This window comes from Rhinolophus sinicus, chromosome 2 (genome assembly GCF_057876585.1).
Source record: "Rhinolophus sinicus isolate RSI-liver-muscle chromosome 2, RSI-T2T, whole genome shotgun sequence".
Lineage (NCBI taxonomy): Eukaryota > Metazoa > Chordata > Mammalia > Chiroptera > Rhinolophidae > Rhinolophus > Rhinolophus sinicus.
In genome coordinates this window covers 178,335,602-178,356,411 of record NC_142502.1, presented here as the reverse complement: position 1 = coordinate 178,356,411, position 20,810 = coordinate 178,335,602, and the positions used below count along the sequence as shown (strand labels likewise).

General features: G+C 37.7%; 1 protein-coding gene and 1 pseudogene across 3 annotated transcripts in view; both read right to left on the bottom strand.

The window, feature by feature from the left end:
- Positions 1–20,587, bottom strand: part of WDR35 (WD repeat domain 35) — a 55,227-nt gene extending 34,640 nt beyond the window's left edge. For 2 of the 3 annotated variants that reach the window (XM_019755205.3, XM_019755120.3), the window contains exons 1-9: positions 20,430–20,587; positions 19,599–19,716; positions 13,637–13,708; positions 12,507–12,599; positions 10,877–11,005; positions 7,369–7,502; positions 6,345–6,510; positions 6,074–6,219; positions 2,762–2,887 (exon numbers count right to left, since the gene is read on the bottom strand). In XM_019755205.3, coding sequence (XP_019610764.3) covers positions 2,762–2,887; positions 6,074–6,219; positions 6,345–6,510; positions 7,369–7,502; positions 10,877–11,005; positions 12,507–12,599; positions 13,637–13,708; positions 19,599–19,716; positions 20,430–20,453 — 1,008 coding nt within the window. In that variant the 5' untranslated portion in view covers positions 20,454–20,587. Of the gene's footprint in view, positions 1–2,761; positions 2,888–6,073; positions 6,220–6,344; positions 6,511–7,368; positions 7,503–10,876; positions 11,006–12,506; positions 12,600–13,636; positions 13,709–19,598; positions 19,717–20,014; positions 20,142–20,429 lie in introns of those variants that run through there. The other variant, XM_088796278.1, reaches the window with a different exon arrangement.
- LOC141571746 (E3 ubiquitin-protein ligase RNFT1 pseudogene) lies at positions 15,085–16,292 on the bottom strand (annotated as a pseudogene).
- Positions 20,588–20,810: the final 223 nt, after the last annotated feature.

The following is a 20,810-nucleotide window of genomic DNA, read 5'->3' as shown; positions in this document are numbered from 1 at the left end:
TTACAGATATGTGTTTTATCAGTTCTGAAAAAATATATCCTTCAGAAAATGGAAGACAAAAGGACTGAACATTCAGCTTAATACCTTTTCTCATTAAAATAACAAAAAATCTAAGTGCAATATAGATAGTTATAAAATATATAATATACTGCAGATAAATTAGTTTGTTTAACTTTCCTTATTTTAACTTGTAAGATTTAAGCTTAAGTGGTGAAAAGTTCAGATTTTTCAATAGTCAATAATAGCTGCATGAGGAACAAGGGAAAAGTGATCCCTGTCAAAAGTTCAAATTCAAAACCAGATGCTTTGCCTTCCCCACCCTTGATATACATTTTTATATATGATTTTTATGAGAGTAACATACACACATAGTTTATAGTCGAATAATTCTACATGCTTATTTAAAACAAAAACAAAAATACAAACCCTCCTAATTTCCTCTCGGGTAGCTATTTACAACCCTTTTAGCTGTAACTGTTTGAGTATTTATCTCCATATCACATATGTATTGATTAGAACTTAAGACACTTAGAGCTTTCCCTTCCATCTAACTCTCCCAATATATTTATACCCAATTTTGAATAAATCAATATTCAGAGCTGACATTATGACTGATTACTATTCAAAGCTAAGCCATAGTTTACTTCTTGTACCATGATTATTTTAAAAAAAATTTTTACTTTAAAATAATTTCAGATTTACACAAAAGTTGCAAAGATAGTACAGAGATCCCTATACTCCTTTCCCAATGTCCCCTACTGTTAACAACTTATGTCACCATGGTACGTTTCTCACAACCACGAAACCAACATCGATAAAGCCCTATTAACTAAACCTGTAAAGCTTTACACAAATGTATCCATACTTTACTTGGATTTCATTAGTTTTTCCCTAATGTCCTTTTTCTCTTCCAGAATCCTATTTGGGATACATAATATTCAGTCATCATGTCTCCTAGGCTCCACCCTTAGGTTTTGATAACCATGACAGTTTTGAGGAGTACTGGTCAGATATTCTGTACTGTCCCTCCATTTGGGTTTGTCTGATGTTTTCCTCATGCTCAGATTGGGATTATTCGTTTGTAGGAAGACCACCACAGAAGTGAAGAGCTTCTTGCTTTTCTGTCACTATGTTTGTTTGCATTTTCTACTATTTTATAGAAATGGAGGTATGTAGTATGGTTCTTTGTCTTTTTGGGTGGTTGTTTTTTTTTGGTCTGGCTTCTTTCATTCAGCATAATTGTTCTGAGATTCATCTATGTTGCTGCATGCATCAATAGCTCATTCTGTTTTGTTTCACTGGATATATGTACAACAATTTGTGTACATACACAAAAAGGTCGGACAATTAAGTTCGCGAACTTAAGTGTCCGACCTTGATGTACAACACTACGTATTCATTTACCCATTGATGGATATTTGGATTGTTTCCAGTTTGGGCCATTACAAATAAAAATGCTTTGAACATTTGAGTACTAAAAGAAAAGAAAGAAGTGAAGAGCTCGTCTCATCATGTCACTTCAGGGGTACGTGCTATCCATGTGACACCACTGATGATGCGAACTAACTGATCTCCTAGACATGGCAGTGTTTGCCCAGTCTCTCCATTGTAAGGTTACTTTCTTCCTTTCTCCTTTCCATATGCACCTCTTTGGAAGTGAGTCACTAAATGCAACCCACACTCAAGTTGAGGGAGCAGGGGACCATGCTCCACCTCCTGGAGGGGGTGGTTTCTATGTAGAGTCAGATACCCCTCTAAGGAAGATTTCTTTCTTCTCTCCTTTTTATTTATTTAAATTATTCACTTATAACAGTTTGTACTCATGGATATTTATTTTATAATTTGGACTAAAATCCAATGTTACATCATTTATTTTGTTGTTCAACTTGTTCCAAGCTTGGGCCACTGGAAACTCTTAAGGTTGGCTCCCTTGTCTACTTGGCATGCCTCCATCCTTTTGATTTTGAGCACTTCCTTACTTTCTAGCACTGTAAGATGTTCCAGGCTTATCTTGCATTTTCCCCAGTCCTAGAATCAAGTATTCTTAGTAGTTTACCAGATCAACGTCATACTTCAGAACTGGCTTTTGATCAAATGTTAAAGTTAGGATAAAATACTAATTAGTTTTTGTGCTGTTTATTCTCCTTTTCCCTTTCTGATCCATTCTCTGCTGTCCTCTACCCTGCTCTATGCCCTGGAGGCTGACTTCTATGAACTTCATGCCCTAGGCTATCTTGCCTTCTAGTTTGAAGGCACCAGCAGGTGGAGAAGACTGAAGTACTTACTAACCCCCTCTCCCCAAGCTGTCTCCGCCTGCCAGCTGGGAGTGGCTCTGCTCCTGCAAGGTGGCCCCTCCTGCACCGCCACAGCTTTAGTGGATTCCACCAGCAACAATACTTCCTAGCTTGCCCACTGTTGCTAGTCTCTGGGTGCTGCTTTGTCATCCCTTACGGGTCCGACCCCTTAACACTGCTCATACCCCTGTAATGAACGCTTCATCAATCTCTCTTCAATGACTTCTTTGAGTGTGCCACCTGTCTTCTGCTGAGACCCTGACTATTGGAATAATGTTACAAATTACATATAGTATTCCAGAAAAGCTTACTAGGTCTAAGCTCTTGGCACTAAAAAAGCCTCCTTTCCGCTGGTTTCTAAAACCAGCGGAATGACTATATGCAAGAAACATACACTATACTTTGAAGTATAACAAAATTATTTAGCAAAAAAAACAGCGTTTTTGTCAACTGCTCATAATACTCACCTTATAATCAGGTCGAATATTTGCAAAATATATAAAAGAATCAACAGCTAGTGCAATTTTCAGTCCACCTCCTTCCCAAGACAGTGCAGACATCTGCTTTCCAGGAACCTTCAAAGTACCCAGATGCTGTAAAAATAATTACATTTAACCGAAGTATCACAATTAAAGAAAACACATATTACCACCAATCACTTCACAGAAATCAAAACCAGTACGAACATTATTTTGCAAAAGGTGGCTACTCACATCAAAATCATTTTCCTTAAATTTTTATAATGAAAAATTTATACATGATCGGAGAAATTTACAAACCATAGCCAAAGAATTCAGTATCAAATTTCATCAAATCTAAGATGCCAGAGACTTAAACATGCATCTTGAGTCTTATGTACAACTAAGGAAAGAAAAAACACATTACTAATTAAAATAGGGAAACTTTGATGAAAAGATACCTCCTAATTTTAGAGTTGTAAAAAATTGTGCTTCTTAGAATCAATGAATTATCATAATAGTAAACTCAGTCTTTAAGTCTTACTTCTCTTTCATCCCCCACAGCCAACCAGTCACTGAGTCCTATTGCTTTCCGTCTATCCACCCCCCACAACTTCCCCTTCTTGAATGAACTATGGTAATAGCCTCGTAACTGCAATTTTCACCTTTCATCTGTTTCCTCATTCCCACCCCCTACTCCAAATTCAATCTCTACTGTCACAATTATCTTTCTGGAACACAAATCCGATCATATCCTACCCTGCTTTAAAAAACATTTACTACTTTTTAAAACTTAATAGCTCCCCACCATCACAATCTTAGCGTAGTACACAACGCCTTTTCCCGTCGGAGACGAGATTACACTCCCTGGCTCAGTACTCCACTATCTAGCGACACACTACAATTCCTGCGCTCACTCACGAGGGAACTACTGTGCCTCCACACCTTTGGCCCACACAGTACCCTGCTGCCGAAATCCTCCCTTCCTTCCCCCACACTTCCCTATCCTGGCTGATACTTGTCCTCCTGGAGTACCTCTGCTCATCCTTCAAAATACAACGTAACCATGATGTCCTGCCTCTCCCCTCCTTCTATGGTTCCGGAGAATTTAGACGGTGAGCTGCTGCTTGAGAGCACTGACCTTATCATATTCACATTTACTTCCCTATGCTTTAATACAGTACTTGGTAAAGAGGCACTCGATAAATATCTAGCAAATAAATAAATGTGTCATGCATTCACATGACTTTGTTCATACACTAACACAGTACATTTTATGGCTAAATTAATGAGTAGATGAATACAAAGGCTTTTTAATGTGCCCATAAAAAGAAAACATTTTAATCCATGCTTATTTGACAGAAGAGTATAAGCCCCAGAATTTTAATAAATTATATTGGTATCCCTTGTTGTTAAGTAGATATGCTATAAAGTCAAACTTACTGTATTACACTCCATTTGCCAGGGAAACTAACGGGGAAAAAAAGTTTTAACCTGGAGGGTCCATCCTACCTGCCCTGCTACCTGTATGAAACCACAGGGAACAAAGAGACGCTCACCACAGCTCTTGGTATTCACAACCCACACTGGGTGGAGAATAAGGTCATGTCCTAACTGCACACCTGCCAGGTGGTGGCATCAGCAAGGGAAGAAAACGGACTCTGAGTAAGCATTCACTCAGCACTGTGGTAGGCAGGCATTTTCTCATGGTTAACTCCTTTAATTTTCACAGCAGAGCCATGAGGTATTACCTTTACATTAGAAAATAAGTAAACTGAGTCTTAGAGGTTAAATACCTTCTCTAAGTGAAACTACATGGTGGAAATGGAATTCAAAGCCAAAGCCAGGTCAACATGACTACAAACCCCTTGCTCCGTTACTCCCTCCCATGGCTAAGACCACAGTGCAAAAACCAGAAGACCTTAGCCCTCAGAATCGAAAGCGAATTCTTCACTCCGGTTTTCCTTAAGTTTAAAGCTTTTGATACCTTCGTTCCAAGTTATCTTCCCTAGCTCAATAACATAGGTCCAAAAATAAATCCCCCATATATTCACTAGATACTTTCAATTACAACTATACCAGAAACCTCTCACAGTTTACAATTTAACACGTACCACATTGTTTTGCAAGATAAAGCAAATAAGACTTTAGAATCCATGTTTTTTAGTTGGAGAAGGCTGAATTAATGAAAATAAGCAGATAAAGCAATATAACGATAAATAAGCCAATGGCTATGAACAAAAAGAATGTAAATTAACAAGGAGGTTAGAAACACGGAAACAAACATCAGATTTTTAATTATTTAGATGCTTTGAGAACTATGCTTTTGTTTTTTCTTAGCTTTTACATCTACCAGAAATATTATTAGCTGACAATGCATAGAGAGCACCTACTCTCTAGAGCACTTTCTCCTGGGTAACTCTGAGATATTGATTCAAAAGCATCACTGACGCCATTTCTTACTCTTACAGAAATTTTTAAATCACATTAATATTAAAATATAAAAACAACTGGTGAAGGCTTTTGTGTAGCCAAAAATACATATTCTTGAAATCTATGGTCAATTTATAAAAACCAACAGGACATCCAAAAACGGACTGAATATAGTCTAGAGTTAGAAAATAAAATAGGTAAAACACTATTAAGCTTAGTTACTAATAAGTTTAAATTCTTTAAAATTCAAAATATATTAATTCTCCTATTTGTTATATTCCATTACTCCTTCAAGAAAATTCTTTAAAATTACACTTATTAATAATACTGAAAAGGATAATATATATAGACTTATGAAAACAATGCTTATATTTTAATGTAGTATCTAAGATCAATTATTAAGATAGATTTTATTAAAATAATTAATTATTACACAATAAATTAAAACAATTATAAGTTTGGGGGAAGGAGAGACAAATACTTATATTTAATACCTATAATAATAATAATATTTAATATGTCACATTAAAACTCAAAAATATTAATCAGAAACAACTAAATTACACTAAAAACAACTCCAAAACCATCTGTGAAAATAGGTGCATGTTCAGATCATAAAGAAAATATTCTAAATAACTGTTCCATAGTGATTTCTTATACAAAACGTGTGGTTTTTCTAAATGTACAGATTATAAAATAAATGACATGATAATATACAAGACTTATGAGGATTAGTCAAAGATATACACCTGACATTTCATCATTTTTTACTCAAAATGTCCCTTTTAAAAAACGTGACAAGTTTATACCCGTTCCTCAATTCTTTTTTCCCCTGCCTTACTCATTGCATATTTAAATAAAAAGAAGACAAAATCTTTAAACATTTACCTCGCCAAATGGAGTGTAAAACTGCACAGTATTTATATCTTTATCCTGAGTGACAGCCTTCTGGGAGCCTCCCACAGCTAACACGCTGCCAATGTGGTTCCACTGGATACTTACGACGTACATGCCAGTATCAATTAAAACGGGATCTAGTCAAAAAGGAAAAATGAGGCAACTGTGGTAAAATAGCTAACCTAGAGAACTTCATTATTAAGGACAATTTTAAAGTATTTTTTTAATTCTCCACATTAAAAAAAGAAGAAATATTACATACTTTGGTCATTCTCATGTCTCATTATCTGGCACCTCCCATTGTCAAAACAAATAGCAAGGCAGGGGCAGTCTGGCTCCACGTAGCCTTCTGTGCCATGGTACCAATGAATTCCAGCAATACTGATCGCTCCAGTGACATTCACCAAACAACTCAGTTTCATTTTCATCTAAATAAAATCACTTAGGTTAATATTCTGTATTTTAAAACAAGTCAGTAAGAATAGAGTATTATAGAAAGAACACTGAAAGCAAGACTTAAAAATCTGATTTCAAATGCAAGCCCCATCCCTTACTGGTTTAGCAACCCTGGACAAATCACCTGAGTTGCAGTTTTCCCCATTTGCAAAATGAGGATTTAAAAAAACAAAACAAATCATAGAGTTTTTAGGAAACTCAAATAAGAAGTATATGAAAGTACTTAGAAAACAGCCAAGTGTCACATAAAAAGTTGACTAGTATCAATTTCAGTTTTGTTTTTATGTAATGTCCTAACCCTGACTAAAAACAAAACTGCCCAAAAGATCAGCTATGCATCATAGTTACATCACGCAAAGCCACAGTTTTTCTTGGGATTATGCTACCTGAGCCTATTCTATTTTGCCTCTTTTCCAGGACCTGATTTCTGTCCCTTACTGTTGAAGTCTTCCATTCTTTTTGTAAGCAACCGTTAGATGCTTGCTACAAAAATATTCTTGGTATCTCATGTAAACTTTGGCTTCAGGTACCAGACGACACAAAGACTAAACTGCACGTCATCTACTCAATTATCCCTCAGCTTCAGTACACTGAAATCTTGTCCTTTCCAGCTACCAGAACGTCAGAACTAAAAGCATTAATTTACCTTGAAGCAACCCAGGCTTTTTTTTAATAAAACAAAATTTTAGACGATTGGAAAAAAACTTGAAGACTTTCTTGATTACACAAAGCATCATAATAAATAAAGGTATATACATATATTATTAATATATAAAAGAATATAAAATTACATAAGTAAAACTAATAAATACATGGATATATATACTTACTAAAAAATTCCCTTGATTATCATAAATGTGTATTTCTCCATTTGCCATTCCAAACAGTAAGATTTTACTATCTGCAGACCATGCTACATGGCATAGCTGTATACCTTTCAGGTCTTTTCCCCAAATGCGATTCCCTAAAACAAAACACACAACATAATTATTTCATTAAAAGTTCAAGGTTATGATTCGCCACCAACTGCTCTAAAAATCTTTGTTTCACCAAAGAGCTCTCACATTCTTCACAGCATTCATACATTTATTCACTTTATTTGGTCAATAATTATTTGTTGAGCAACTACTAGGGTGTCAAACACCCTAGTAAACATTTGAAATAGTAGTGTTTCCAACTTTCTCCCTTCTCTTCTAAACTCTGACCCAGGATCTCACTTCTAATTAGCAGATGAATTCATCTACTACTTTGGAAAGAAAATAACATTCCAAAAAAAAATCCCTCATTTCCACTTTCAAACATTCAGAACATAACTGAATATACATTTATCCTTTCTGTTAATCCCCATCTAAAGCTAATCCCTCCATCTATTCTCTGATCTACTCCCTTCCTAGCTTTGCAAAGATCTCCCTCTGCTGATAAGCCACATTTTCTTTCTCTTTAAACTCTTCTTTTCAGGCTCTTTCTTACAAGCATTTAAACATATTCAGATCTATTCCTCTTCAAAACTCCCACCTCAAATAAAAGTAAACAAAACAGGATGGGCCCAGTGGCTCAAGTTAGAGCTCCATGCTCCTAACTCCTATGACTGCTGGTTCAATTCCCACATGGGCCAGTGGGCTCTCAACCACAAGGTTGCCAGTTCAATTCCTTGAGTCCCCCAAGGGATGGTGGGCTCCACCCCCTGCAATTAAGATTGAACGCGGCACACGGCACCTTCAGCTGAGCTGCCGCTGAGCTCCCGGATGGCTCAGTTGGTTGGAGCGCCTCCTCTCAACCACAAGGTTGCCAGTTCGACTCCCGCAAGGGATGGTGGGCTGCGCCCCCGGCAACTAGCAATGGCAACTGCACCTGGAGCTGAGCTGCGCCCTCCACAACTAAGACTGAAAGGACAACAACTTGACTTGGAAAAAAGTCCTGGAAGTACACACTGTTCCCCAATAAAGTCCTGTAAAAGAAAAAAGTAAACAAAACAAAAAACAGTTCCTCAACCCTAAATTCCCCTCTAGCTACCACCTATTTCTACCATTATCTATTTCTACCATTTCCTTCCCAGCCCAACTTCTTCAAAGAGTTATCTATACCTGTAGTCTCCACTTCACCTCCCACTCAACCCTGAACCTAACCCAATGTGGCTTCCACCCACAACTTCAACAAAAACACCTTCGCAGAGGTCACTAATGGCCTGTTGCTAAATCAAGAATACTTCTCTTTTCCCTTTTTTTTTTTTTTTTGACCATCCCTTCCTTCCTTCTTGGTTTCTATGAGTCTGTGTATTCCTTTATCTCTAAGACTTCTACTTTTTTGGTACGCTTTATGGAATTCTCTTCTTCTGTCCATCCATTGAATGACACTGGTTCTTACTCCACAGACGGCCCTTAGGTTTTACATCTATTGCAATGGTTTAAATTGGAATATATCACCTTCCATATACTGGTGATTCCCAAAATTATGGCTTCAGCCTATACATTTCTGAAATGCAGACATGTATGTCTAACAATGGTCTAGACCAGGGGTGTCGAAACTTTTTTCAACGTTTTTCACCAAGGGCCATATGCGATAAAATACACAAACAGCCGGGCCACTCACTCGAGGTGAAGTACGTATTGCCTCACCTGGTTTATTTAAGTAAACTAAATATATTTTTGGAATTTGCTGCGGGCCAATTAACAATGGATTGCGGGCCGCAGTTGGCCCGCGGGCCGCAGTTTGGACACCACTGCTCTAGAGGTAGTTACTTGGATGTCCCATGGCATGACAAAATCAACAAGTCCAAAACTGAAATCTTCCCTCAAAACCAGTCTTTCTCCCTCATCCCTTATTTCAATGAAAGGCACTACCATCCATCCAGTTGTCAAAGCTAAAAACCTGGCTCTCACCCTAGACACTTCAGTCCCCTCATCCCCATTCCAATCAACAATAAGGTCCTATCTATTCTAGCTTGTAAGTATCTCAAGAATATGTCTACTTACTTCTTCCTCCTCGTCATTACCCTGGTTCAGGCTACCATCCACCACCATCAGTCACCTGAATTAACGTAGTAATTTCCTAATTGGTACACCTGCCCCCTTTCTTTCCTTTCTCCACTCTTCATATTGCAGTCACTCTCTTCTTCATATTGCAGTCACATCTCTTCATATTGCAGAGATGTTTCTAAAGAAAAAACCTGGTCACATTGTTCCCACTCATACAATCTTTCATTGGGTTCCCAATGCTGTCCAAGTTAAGTCCAAACTCCTTGTATAACTTATGATCTTCATGGTCTGGCCTCTGCTAATCTCTCTCATTTCATCACATACAACTCTCCCCCCTAGTATTATACTGTATTGATTCTCCAAATAGTATTGATTTTCAATACCCCAAATGTGGCTAAGTTCAACCTCTCTGGACCTCCTCAAATGCTGTTTCTTAGACATAGCCCATTCTGCACACCAACCTCACTTGTGGCTAATGCCTCAGCATAGATATCCCCTCCTCCAGGGTGCCATCCCTGATTCCTTCAAGTCTGGGTTAGATACATACTTATTCTACATGTTACTGTGTTTTCCCTGTCTAAACACTTACCACAGGCATTGTAATAATGCTTGACTACTTACCCATCTCTCTTGATCGAGAGCTAGAATATTTTTTTATTGTAACTAGTGCCTAAAACTACAGCTGTGATTTTGTAGACTCTCAGAAACATCTGTGGAATGCACAGATTTACACACATGCACACACTCACAAAAATGAACACAACTTAAAATTAATTTTTTCTCTTTAGATAGTTTCATATTAAAACAAAGGCACAGACTTTCAGAAGTCCAGTGTTACCTACAAACTAGAATTTGAAAGACATAGGTTTTAAGGCTATGAAACACAACTAACAATAACATGTTCAGCTCTATTAAAAAAATAACCAGATGAGCACCTTGCAATATATAGAAATATTGAATCATTATGCTGTACACCTGAAATTAATGTCATATGTCAAATACACCTCAACTTAAAAAAAATAACCAGACATTATTATATCTCTATATACTTTTTGAAACAAAAATCTACATATTTATAATACAATATAACGAGTGTAAAGATAAATTATATAGTAATTAGGCAGACATCCTTAAAATAATCCTGAAAAAATTAATTCACTTTTTCAGTACCACTGTAAGAAACAGGCTTTTATAGTTGAATAGACTTAGAAATAAATGATTCTTGAATGTCACCAAATTATATACCAACTGTTTTCTTTTTACTTTTCTGTCAGAATGCTAACATTTGATAATTAATTTAAACCTGTGATCATAAAAATGTCAGCTAAGTCTTGATCTTAGTTCTGTGTGCAACAGGCATTACCATCCACTGAACCAACAATCACAGCCCCGTCTTCATACACGATGCAGATCTTCTGTCCGTCCGCATTCCAGCTCATACTTCGAACCACGGATTTATTTCTGTTGTTGATCATTTCCTCATACCAGGAGCCTATTATGACAAATTAAAAAAAAAAATTACAAGTCAAAAGTTTCGCATCTATTAAATGGTACTTAGGAGCTGAAAACATTCCATAAAATACAACGCAGAATAAACAACTGCAAAGTTTTCTACAACCAGAGACATCCAACTATAAAACCTTCAAATCCAGTACAAATAAAATTAAAAATTAGTTTAGTCTTTGACTAATAATTCCTTCAGATTATCACAGAAAACAAATCCAAAGTCTATCTTTTTTTTTTCTTCCTTTCTTTCTGTCAATTAATAATAAAACTTCATTTGTTTTTGAAGGGCCAAAATAACTGATTTTTCTCAAAGCCTACCTTTTCCCATTTGAACACACTTCAGATAATGACCAAGGGAAAAAAAAGAATAGCCACAATAACTTCAAATGTATGCATAAATTCCCCAATGATTAATTATAAGCATACTAAATACAAGCGTATTAGGTAAACAGTCTAAACCTGATTGAAAAAAATTTTAAACAGTTCATATCACATTAGTGATATCACATCACTATTGCTGACTGACCAAAAAAGTCTTATACACCAGGTTGGCGTGAGATGTGACTTCTCAAGGTAAAGCAAATGTGAGGCAAATTGCAAGGCTAGTTTGTTGTGTTTTTGTTTTTCAAAAGGTGTTACTGCATGCTGATGTAGGGAACTCTGGCCTGAAGCAAATAATCGTGTAATCTGAAATTAGTAGAGCAGGGGATTATCAGTCAGAAGTAAGGCCCAGGAAGACCTATGCTGGGAAAAGAAAATTTCTCCCACACTCACACTCTACTCCCTACACTCATGTAAACTTTTTTAAAAACAATACAGTTGTGCACTACAGCAGATTTTTTAACTAAGAATTTTTAAGTGGTATACCCTGAACATCTTCAAAACAATACACATGAACTAAGGTACCTTTTCATTTAAAGATGAGGGTTACAGGCCTCAGGAAAACACATATTACGAGTTATTTTTCCCAGAATAGTGATGCACCTAAACTAATCCTTCTCTCACTCTGTCTTGTGAGCAAAAGGCACAAGTTGTGAGCCAGGAGTCAGAGCTGAGATAAAATCTGTATCCATGAAAGAAAAGGAAGCTAACTGACTCAATAAAAGAAATGAATTACTGCCTTTGACTTCTTAATAAATGTGTTTTTACTGACTTATCACTGACCACACAGAAACTACCTCTTATTGGAAACCTGGAAAAATAAGAGCTATCTCAAGCAGAAACTATTCTGCTAAGAGTCTAAGTTCATTCTGGAGATAACCAACAATCACCTAATTCATTTTGCTAAGTAAGGTCACAGTTCAAAGGAAATAAAGTTAAAGAGATAAATAGGCAGCAATAAATCCAGAAATATCATCCCTATGCAGTCAGGATGAACTGTTGCTGGTTGAACTGGACCTATTTCAAAGATGTTATTTCCGTATCCAAATACTGTAATTCAGACTCCAATGTGTGAAAAATGAAATAAGCTCTCCTACTACATATACCTTTATATAACATCCAAACAATGATAAGCCCATTTTGATCACTGGTAGTCAGCTTCTGATATTGCTCATTCCATGTTACAACTTGAACAGAACCTACAAAAATATAAAACAACTTAGAAACTACAAAAAGGCTACAATTTCAAAATTTACTATAACACCAAGAGCATGTTAAAATCAATACCATTCCTGTGCAACTAACCAGTCTTTAATATTAGTCAAAAATATTCATAGGATGCAGTTGTAATTATCACTCATTTTCTATAAGAATGCTATTTTTCATGCTTTTTCCTATTTCGTGGCAACAAAGGCACCTGCTATGGTCAGCTACTACAGCTACCATATATCTGATGACAGAAACAAATGTAAGATTTACCCCATTGGACAGACTCCCAATGATTACAATGCCCAAAGGACATCACACTAGGTACTTGGTTGTTTTTCATTTTTTGTTTTTGTTTTTCTTTGGGGGGGGGGTATTTGTTGGTGGCTGATATGTCCCCTAATCTCTCTTCCCCCTTTGTTTTCCATTTTATTAGTAACATACTCTGGAGTATATCTTAAATCTCTGAGTTATATAAATAATTGATTTTGTTTTTTAGGATTTTAATCCCTAAATATTTAAGTGTGTATTTCTTAAGAATAAGGACATTCTCTTTCATAACCATATTACAAAGTAGGAAAAATTTAATCCTGATGTAATATTATTCTCTAACCCACAGTCCACATACAAATTTTATCAATTGTCTAAATAATGTCCTTTAGATACTTGTTTTTCTCAACCCAAGAGCCAATCTAGAATCACAAAGTACATTCAGGTGTTGTCTCTTTAGTCTACTTTAATCTAGAGCCATGGGACAGATTTTAAGAATGGATTATATCTATGCATAGACAGGTAACAGTATTTTCTAATACATAAAATAACAGCTACCTTTTTTCAGATTTTTTGAAGATACATACTCATGTAAAAGTTGTTGAATTGACTGTAGGCTGTACTGATTATGACTCAATAAAAATGATTTCTACAAATATTACCATTTTTTAAATGATGACAATTCTGCATTAAGTAAATGGTTTCTAAGTGTCTAAAGATAATACTATTCAAATACGATTTTAAAAATTACATGACTCACCACTATGACCTTCAAGATTTTGATTCATAGAAAGGTTACTAGGGGCTGCAAGACCCCTCAATTTTGCATCATCTAGAAAAACAAAATAAAAAACAATATGGCAAATATACAAAAGTGACAGATTATAACACTTCGACATGTCCCGCATTTTTTTGAAAGAAGGTCCTATTCCTGGATGATATTAGAAAGATTTTTTTTAAACTATGCCTCATTATGACTTATTTTTCTCACGGGGGAAACATGGACAATACACACCCCCTTGCAAAGATATTATTCTGGCAAAATAAAGCAAAATGTATAAAAGAACATTGCTTATTCAATATATTCAATATTTAGTAATTATTATTACTATTTATTCCTTCCCAAAAGATCACAAATAGAAATATTTATGACCTATAGATTTAAAACTCTAAAGCACAAGAGGGATCAAAAAGCAAAGACTTTGAAAACTGGTTTTTACTAGATTTGGCAGAGTCTTATATTCATTCATTCATTCAACAAATATTTATTGAATGCCTACACTGTGCTATGCACTGTGGAAGTTTCTGGATATAAAATGATGAACAAAATAGTTAAGGCCTCTCCTCTCAGAGAGCCTGTAGTCTACTGAGGGGTCAGATACTAAAAACACACTCACACACCCACATAAATGTGTGCGTGTATATGTAAATATAAACTGAAGAGGTAAAGGAATAATGAGAGACAGTAAAAGAGGGGGATTAATTTAGATCGGAGGAAAGAAGAACCAGGGAAGGGTTTCTGGAAAAAAAAAAAAGATATTTAAGCTGAGACTGAGGTGTAAACTGGAGCTAAGCACAGCAGGGTAGGGAAAGGAAGGATGTATTCCAGGTGAGGAAACAGAAAGTGCAAAGGCCCTGGGTAGAAGTGCAGAGACTTTGACAAACTGAAAGGCCTTTGTGGTTGAATTAGAGCAGAATTATACAGGAGGAGGCAGGAGTGTGAGGCACAGGAAAAATTACAAAGTCTTTGTCAGAATTTTAGATTCCTAAAAATTTGTGAGAATGGGAAACATAAAAGTTGATGCTAAAATTTCTACTTTCACGTAACATGTATCTTTTAAAAAGTATGAAAAATAGTCTCTGCTCAAAAAACAATGTCAGGAAAAAAATAGCTGAGTTCCTTTAAAACCACTGATTCGAGTTATCTAGTTGCTGTCTTGGGCCAGACATGAATACACGTATACAACCCCACAATAATGTGCCAAACAATTAAGATAGAACAAATGTTGACAAACACATTAGAGTGAACATTATTTAACATAGGGTTCTTTCACTCATTGAATCTTTTAAAGATTATACTATACACTTAAAGCTTATTGTAGTATTCTAAAAACTTTGATGGAAAAATTTTTCTTACAGCACTTAAAATCCATTCTAATACCTTCAGCAACGGTCACTGTAACCAAGTAAAATGAGTGAGAAGTAATTCTAATGTCTTACAGGACCAAATATATTTAAAAATGTGATCAAGTACATTGTTTCATCTCTCCATTTGTTTATATGTCTGAATCACAGTTCTGCACAGCGGACACGTTTTCTCTGTTAAACCATAAAGTACAGGAACTCTTCACAAGACATATGCTGACAGATGAGAAGAATACATTTTTGAAATTCCGCTTTACATACTGAAAAAATATCCACATCTGAACATTGTCTCTTGCTGGCAGCAACTCTGTAACTTGATCACACATAAGATATTTGCAAAACCCATCTGAAAGTTCTGATTTCCAAAAAAGGCCAAAAGTTTTAAATGAAGAAGACTAAAGCCACCAACATCCCAGACTACAGTGAGTTACATTACTGAACTCCCCATGGCCAATAAGGTAACAAACCAAACTGGCATGGGAACAAAAGTCTGGTAATACTGACATAATTCTTCGAAAAAGCACATGCCAGTAACCTTTGGATTTAAAAGGCATGATGAAAGAAGGCACCAATAAAATAAGGCATTTAGAACCAGGCAGCAGAATTTCAGAACGAAATCAGTGATTCTAACAATCCGAAGTATCCCCCAGACACTCAAAAGTCCACAGGACTTAAACAGATAGAACTGTAATAAAGTGACTGAGAATGAAAGGTATAAGAGAACAGAAGATCCTGCTAAGAATACCAGTAACCAAGCACACTAAATCTTTGCATGCCTTTACCTTAGGAAAACCTGACTGAGATTTGTAAACATCAGTCTTTCTTTGCATTTTGCATTCACAAAAGTTGTTAGCTTTTATTTGCATCCATAAAAGTTGTTAGCAGCCTAATTCCAAGAGAAATTCCTATTATATACTACACAATAAGTTTGACAAGCAGAATCAAAACATATGGAAGACACTGCAACACTTGAAGAGAGAGTGGAATTCTGAAAAGGAGCTGCTACCATGTTCTCCAGACTGAGAACTGGCGGGCTCACCTGGCTGCCTCGCTTCTCTGTATGAATGAGTGCAGGTGACTGCGGACACACCCACGTGTGTCTTTACACTCCCAGCACAACTTTTAGGTATGAAATTGGTCTGGATATGAACACGTCTAGAACGAAGGCAAGAACTTTCTCCTGTCACTCTTGCTGCACAGGCACATTGGAGGCTGAGGCATTCTGCCTGCGGTCCCTGGAGGACTGGCAGACGGCTGCCGTTGGCTTGCATGGTCTTGGAATACGTTTTCTCTGCTCTAAATGTTTGCTTTAGGGAGATATCTCCCCTCATGACAATGAATGGATGGAGGCCTGGGCAGCAGTGGCTGGAAAAGCAAGAGATGCCATCTCAACCCTGGTCAGGCCACTACCCTCAAACCCCATCACAAACAACTGTGGCCCAGGCCAGTAGCCCTTCAGACTTTTTGCCAAGGAAATGACATGATCTGGTTCCTTTAAAAAAAAAAAAAAAAAAAAAAAGAAAAGAAAAGATCACACTGGCTGCTGTGTGAAGAATAGACTAGAAAAAGACAAGAGACAATGGAGGGAGGGAAACTGATTCTCATCAGCAGTCCAGGTGAGGAATGACAGTGGCTGACGCTAGAGAAGTCGCAGGGAAGACAGAGAAAGGATGGATTCAGATACACTTTGGAGATAGAAGCAATAGGGACGTTGATGAAGGTGGTGTTAAGGAGGGAGGGAGAAGGGGCTTCTAGCTTGAGCAAATGGGTAAAATTAAGATACATACTGAAACGAAGAGAAGTGAAAGATTTGGGAGAAGATCAGGAGTTCAGTTTTAAACACAGTAAGTACGAGATGCCTATGAAAGATTCTAGTGGAGATGTCTACATCTGAAAATCAGGACCATGCTGGAGAGATACATTTAGGAATCATCACCCCACAGGTGGCCTTTAAAGCCATGGGCATGAAAGAATTAGCTTAGAGAGCATGTAAAATGGAGAGAGAGTCCAGAGCCAAGTTCTCAGGAATTCCAACAGTTAGAGAGAAGGCAAATCTAGTAAAGAGGCTGAGATCTTACCAGAGAGGAAAGGGGAGAAAGCAATATGTATAAATATAACAATAATTTGAAACATTTAAATTCTTATTTTGTCTTGACAAATAATGGTTCAAGGAAGAAGCAATGCTGACAAGAACCCAAGAAAGCTATCCATTAGATTTGGAACATAAAAGTCACTGGTGAGGGAGAGGAAGGACAGAGAAAATAGAGGGAAGAAAGTAAATTAGTAATGAGGTCTCTGAGAAGGTGAGAAGAGATGGGCTCCAGCAAAACTTGTGTAAGTTGCCCTATGGGAGAAGAAGAATTACCCACCTCCCCTTCTTAACCTGATGTAACAAGATGGGGGAAATGCTGGTCTAGTTCCTTTCCTTCTAAAGCAAGGGAGTGGACACGGGAATGCTGCCACTGGAAATCAAAGTAGTGCAAACTTTCAAGAACGTAAGTTGGCTAAACTATTCAGAACCTTTATAAATGTGCATGACCTTTGATCTAGTGAATTGTATTCCTAGCAATTTATCCTAGAAAGTAATCAAAGGTTCATGCAAAGATTTAGACACAAAGATATTGCTGTTTTAATAGTAAAAATGTGGAACCATCTAAATGTCCAACATTATATCTGGTTAAGTAAATTATTATATATACTAAACAGCCATTAAACATGACGCTATAAAAGACGTTTTATTGATGCAGAGGGTTGTTGCACGGATTGATGAGTGCTCATCACTTAACTACCCGGTAGATAAGCTCCACAACAGCATTTACAACGTCACCTGTTTACCAGAGCACAGTGCTTGACATGTAGAAGGCACGTGGCATCTGGTGGTTGTTACTGGAGGGATGTGCTACAGGACAACTATTGTTATTAACTACAATACACCGATCTTGTTAGAATTTTCCAGCCATATTTCTCATATTTATCTCTTTCAACATGACTTACACTCATTATGAAGTTCCAAAACAAATAATTTACTCCATTTTCCACTCTTCTCAAGAATTTATTGTTCCATCTTGCTCGCTAATTTCAAAAAAATATTCTAACCCCACTTCATTAGAAGTGCGGAACAGGAAAAGAACGAATTTTTTTTTGTCTTGAAAAGCCTTCGTTTTTAAACATAATGAATGCATTTCTTAACATAACTAAAATTTGCTACATATTTTAAGGAAAATAAAAGCGTATATGTAAATACATTAATACATACGTACGTATACGTATACTTTTGAGAAACATAACAAAGAAAAATTATTTTCTTTTAAGATACTTGAGAGATTAAATTATTAAACATCAGAAGCCAAACTCTAATTGGTACATAAGTATCTACCTTCCAAATCTGTCTTTTATTTCATAACTAATCTAGCACATCAAAACAACTATTCTCTGTTTGTTCAGGCTGTTCATGAGCCCTTGTGCACTTGTTAAAAACAACGGCTTGAAAGCGAGACAATTAGTTTCAACTCCCAGCTCTGTCTGGGATTTTACTGGCTGTGTGACCTTGGACAAGTTATTAACTGATCAGCACCTCAGTTTTCTCATCTGGAATACCTACCTCTCAAGATTATTGTGAAGTCAAATGAAAACAGCTAAGGTTAAACATCCCGGGCATAGAAAGTGCTCAATAAATACTTATAAATACACGTTCAAAGCTGTAAAGCAGTGTTACTCAAACTGGGGTCTGAGAACCAGCATTATCAGTATCACTAGAAATGCATATTCTCAGATCCCACCTGGAGCTGAAGCCCAGAAATCCATTTTAACAACATCAGCAGATGACTCTTAGGCCTGATAAAGTTTGAGAAGCAATGTAATTTAGTTCAATCCCTCATTTTACAAACAAGTGAACTAAAGCCCAAAGATAGTCAGCAACTTGCTGAAAGTCATTCAGTAGTCTTATGGCAGAGCTGAGATTCCAACTCCAATCTCCTTATCTAGATCTCCAATTTGAATTGGGGATTGTCTAGATTTCCAATCTAGAACACTAGGGATGCTAAACACCTATGAAACTGTTTGCTATGATACCAGCGAACTAGAAAAAGAGAAATCAAGCTGTAAATACAAGAGACTTAATAATAAAAATGTTTTTTTAATCCCATTTTTTATTCTTGGGAACGTGGTACATAATTAACATATCTGACAAACAGAAAGGAGAACACAGGCCTGTAAAGAATCTACCGAAATGTACGATTCTGCGGCCTCACTGAAATGCTGACTCACCTCATTTTTATTAGACTCCTAACAATATAGTCCAAAAAATAGACATAGCACAGACAACAGTGACAGTTTTCATTCTTAATTCTTTTTCATTTTCCATTAAGAACTTCAGCAAAAGCCATCTGACGTTTCTTTTCAATATTCTCTGAACTTTACTGCAAAAATACTCTAGTAAAACACCACAAAGTGTTCGGGTTTGGGGAGGGGGGCCTTTTAAAAAATTAAAATTGCATACTGACAATAACATGAGCAACCCTCAAACAAATGAGCCAATTTTCCATCAAGTTCAGACATTTGGGCTTACATTTACTTACCTGTCTGGGTCTCTAATTTCAAAACTTTCAGTAATCCATCGTCACCACCACATGCTATGAATCCTTGGTCCTTGTTCCAAGATACACATTTCAGGCTCACGTTATTGGGAATGGCAATCTGAAAAGCAACCACAGCCACTCTCACAGTATTTCGCGAAGGAGCTGGGAAGTGAGAGTCTACAGGCGATGAAGACTGAAGAAAATGCCCCCAAAACGAAAAAACGGTCAGAACTGCAGAAGTGTGAATTGTTACGAAAAGGGACACAGTCCCACTGAACTGCGCGGGGCCCCTACCATTCGGAAGAGAAAAAAAGTGCACACACGACAAGGGCAGTGACTACGGAGGAACCCAACGGGGGAGTCGCCTGATGGATTTTTAAAAGGGAGGAGGGGGACACGGAGACATAAATCCATACCCTCAGTCCAAATTCCCTTTCCACACACGACACGTAGGCTACCCTTTTGTTAGTCTTTTTCTCTCGCTCGGCGACCCGTGATGGTCCAAAGAATCTGAGTCACCTGGATCATCAGCAGGTGTTGGAAAGACTGGGAAGCACGCAGTGGTCTGCCCCGCTGGCGCCGCAGAAGGACCCAGCCAGGGGCAGGAAGGGGACAGAATGGGACAGAGTCGTGCGAGACGGCTGCTGGCTCCGCCAAGGACTGTGTGGGACTCGGGCAAGGATGCAGGCGGTCCGATGCTGGACCGGGAAGGAAGGCTGGGAGGGACTGCGACGCCGCTATCAGGACGCCTAGCTTCGCGGGCGGGATTTGGTCATCTCCCGCAAGATGCGGGGATGAAGGAGGAGAGAGGGAGCCCCCTGGAAAACTCACTTTCTTGCTCAGGTAAAAGAACATCCTGGGACCCCGGAGATGACGACCCCAGCCGTCTAGACCCGCAAGTGGAAACTCGTTTTAAGTCGCCAATCACCAGTACCAGCGGTTCTTTAAAGCTCCCGTCGCCCTGGCAACCGCCGCCGCCCAGTTGCATCCGGGGCGCCGGGCGACACTTCCGGTGTCGACCGCGCCTCAGCCGACGGGCGTTGTGCGCCTGCGCGGGCGTCGGGGGCTGTATCGCCGGGCGGATGCTATGGCTACCCCTGCTCTGTGTTTCAGGGTTTTTCTACTCTTGCTTGGGGCAGGGTCGCTGACCTTCAGCGCCTCAGATGCCCTCAGTCTCAGCGGGCTAGGAGCACTCGCCACACCTTGGATGGT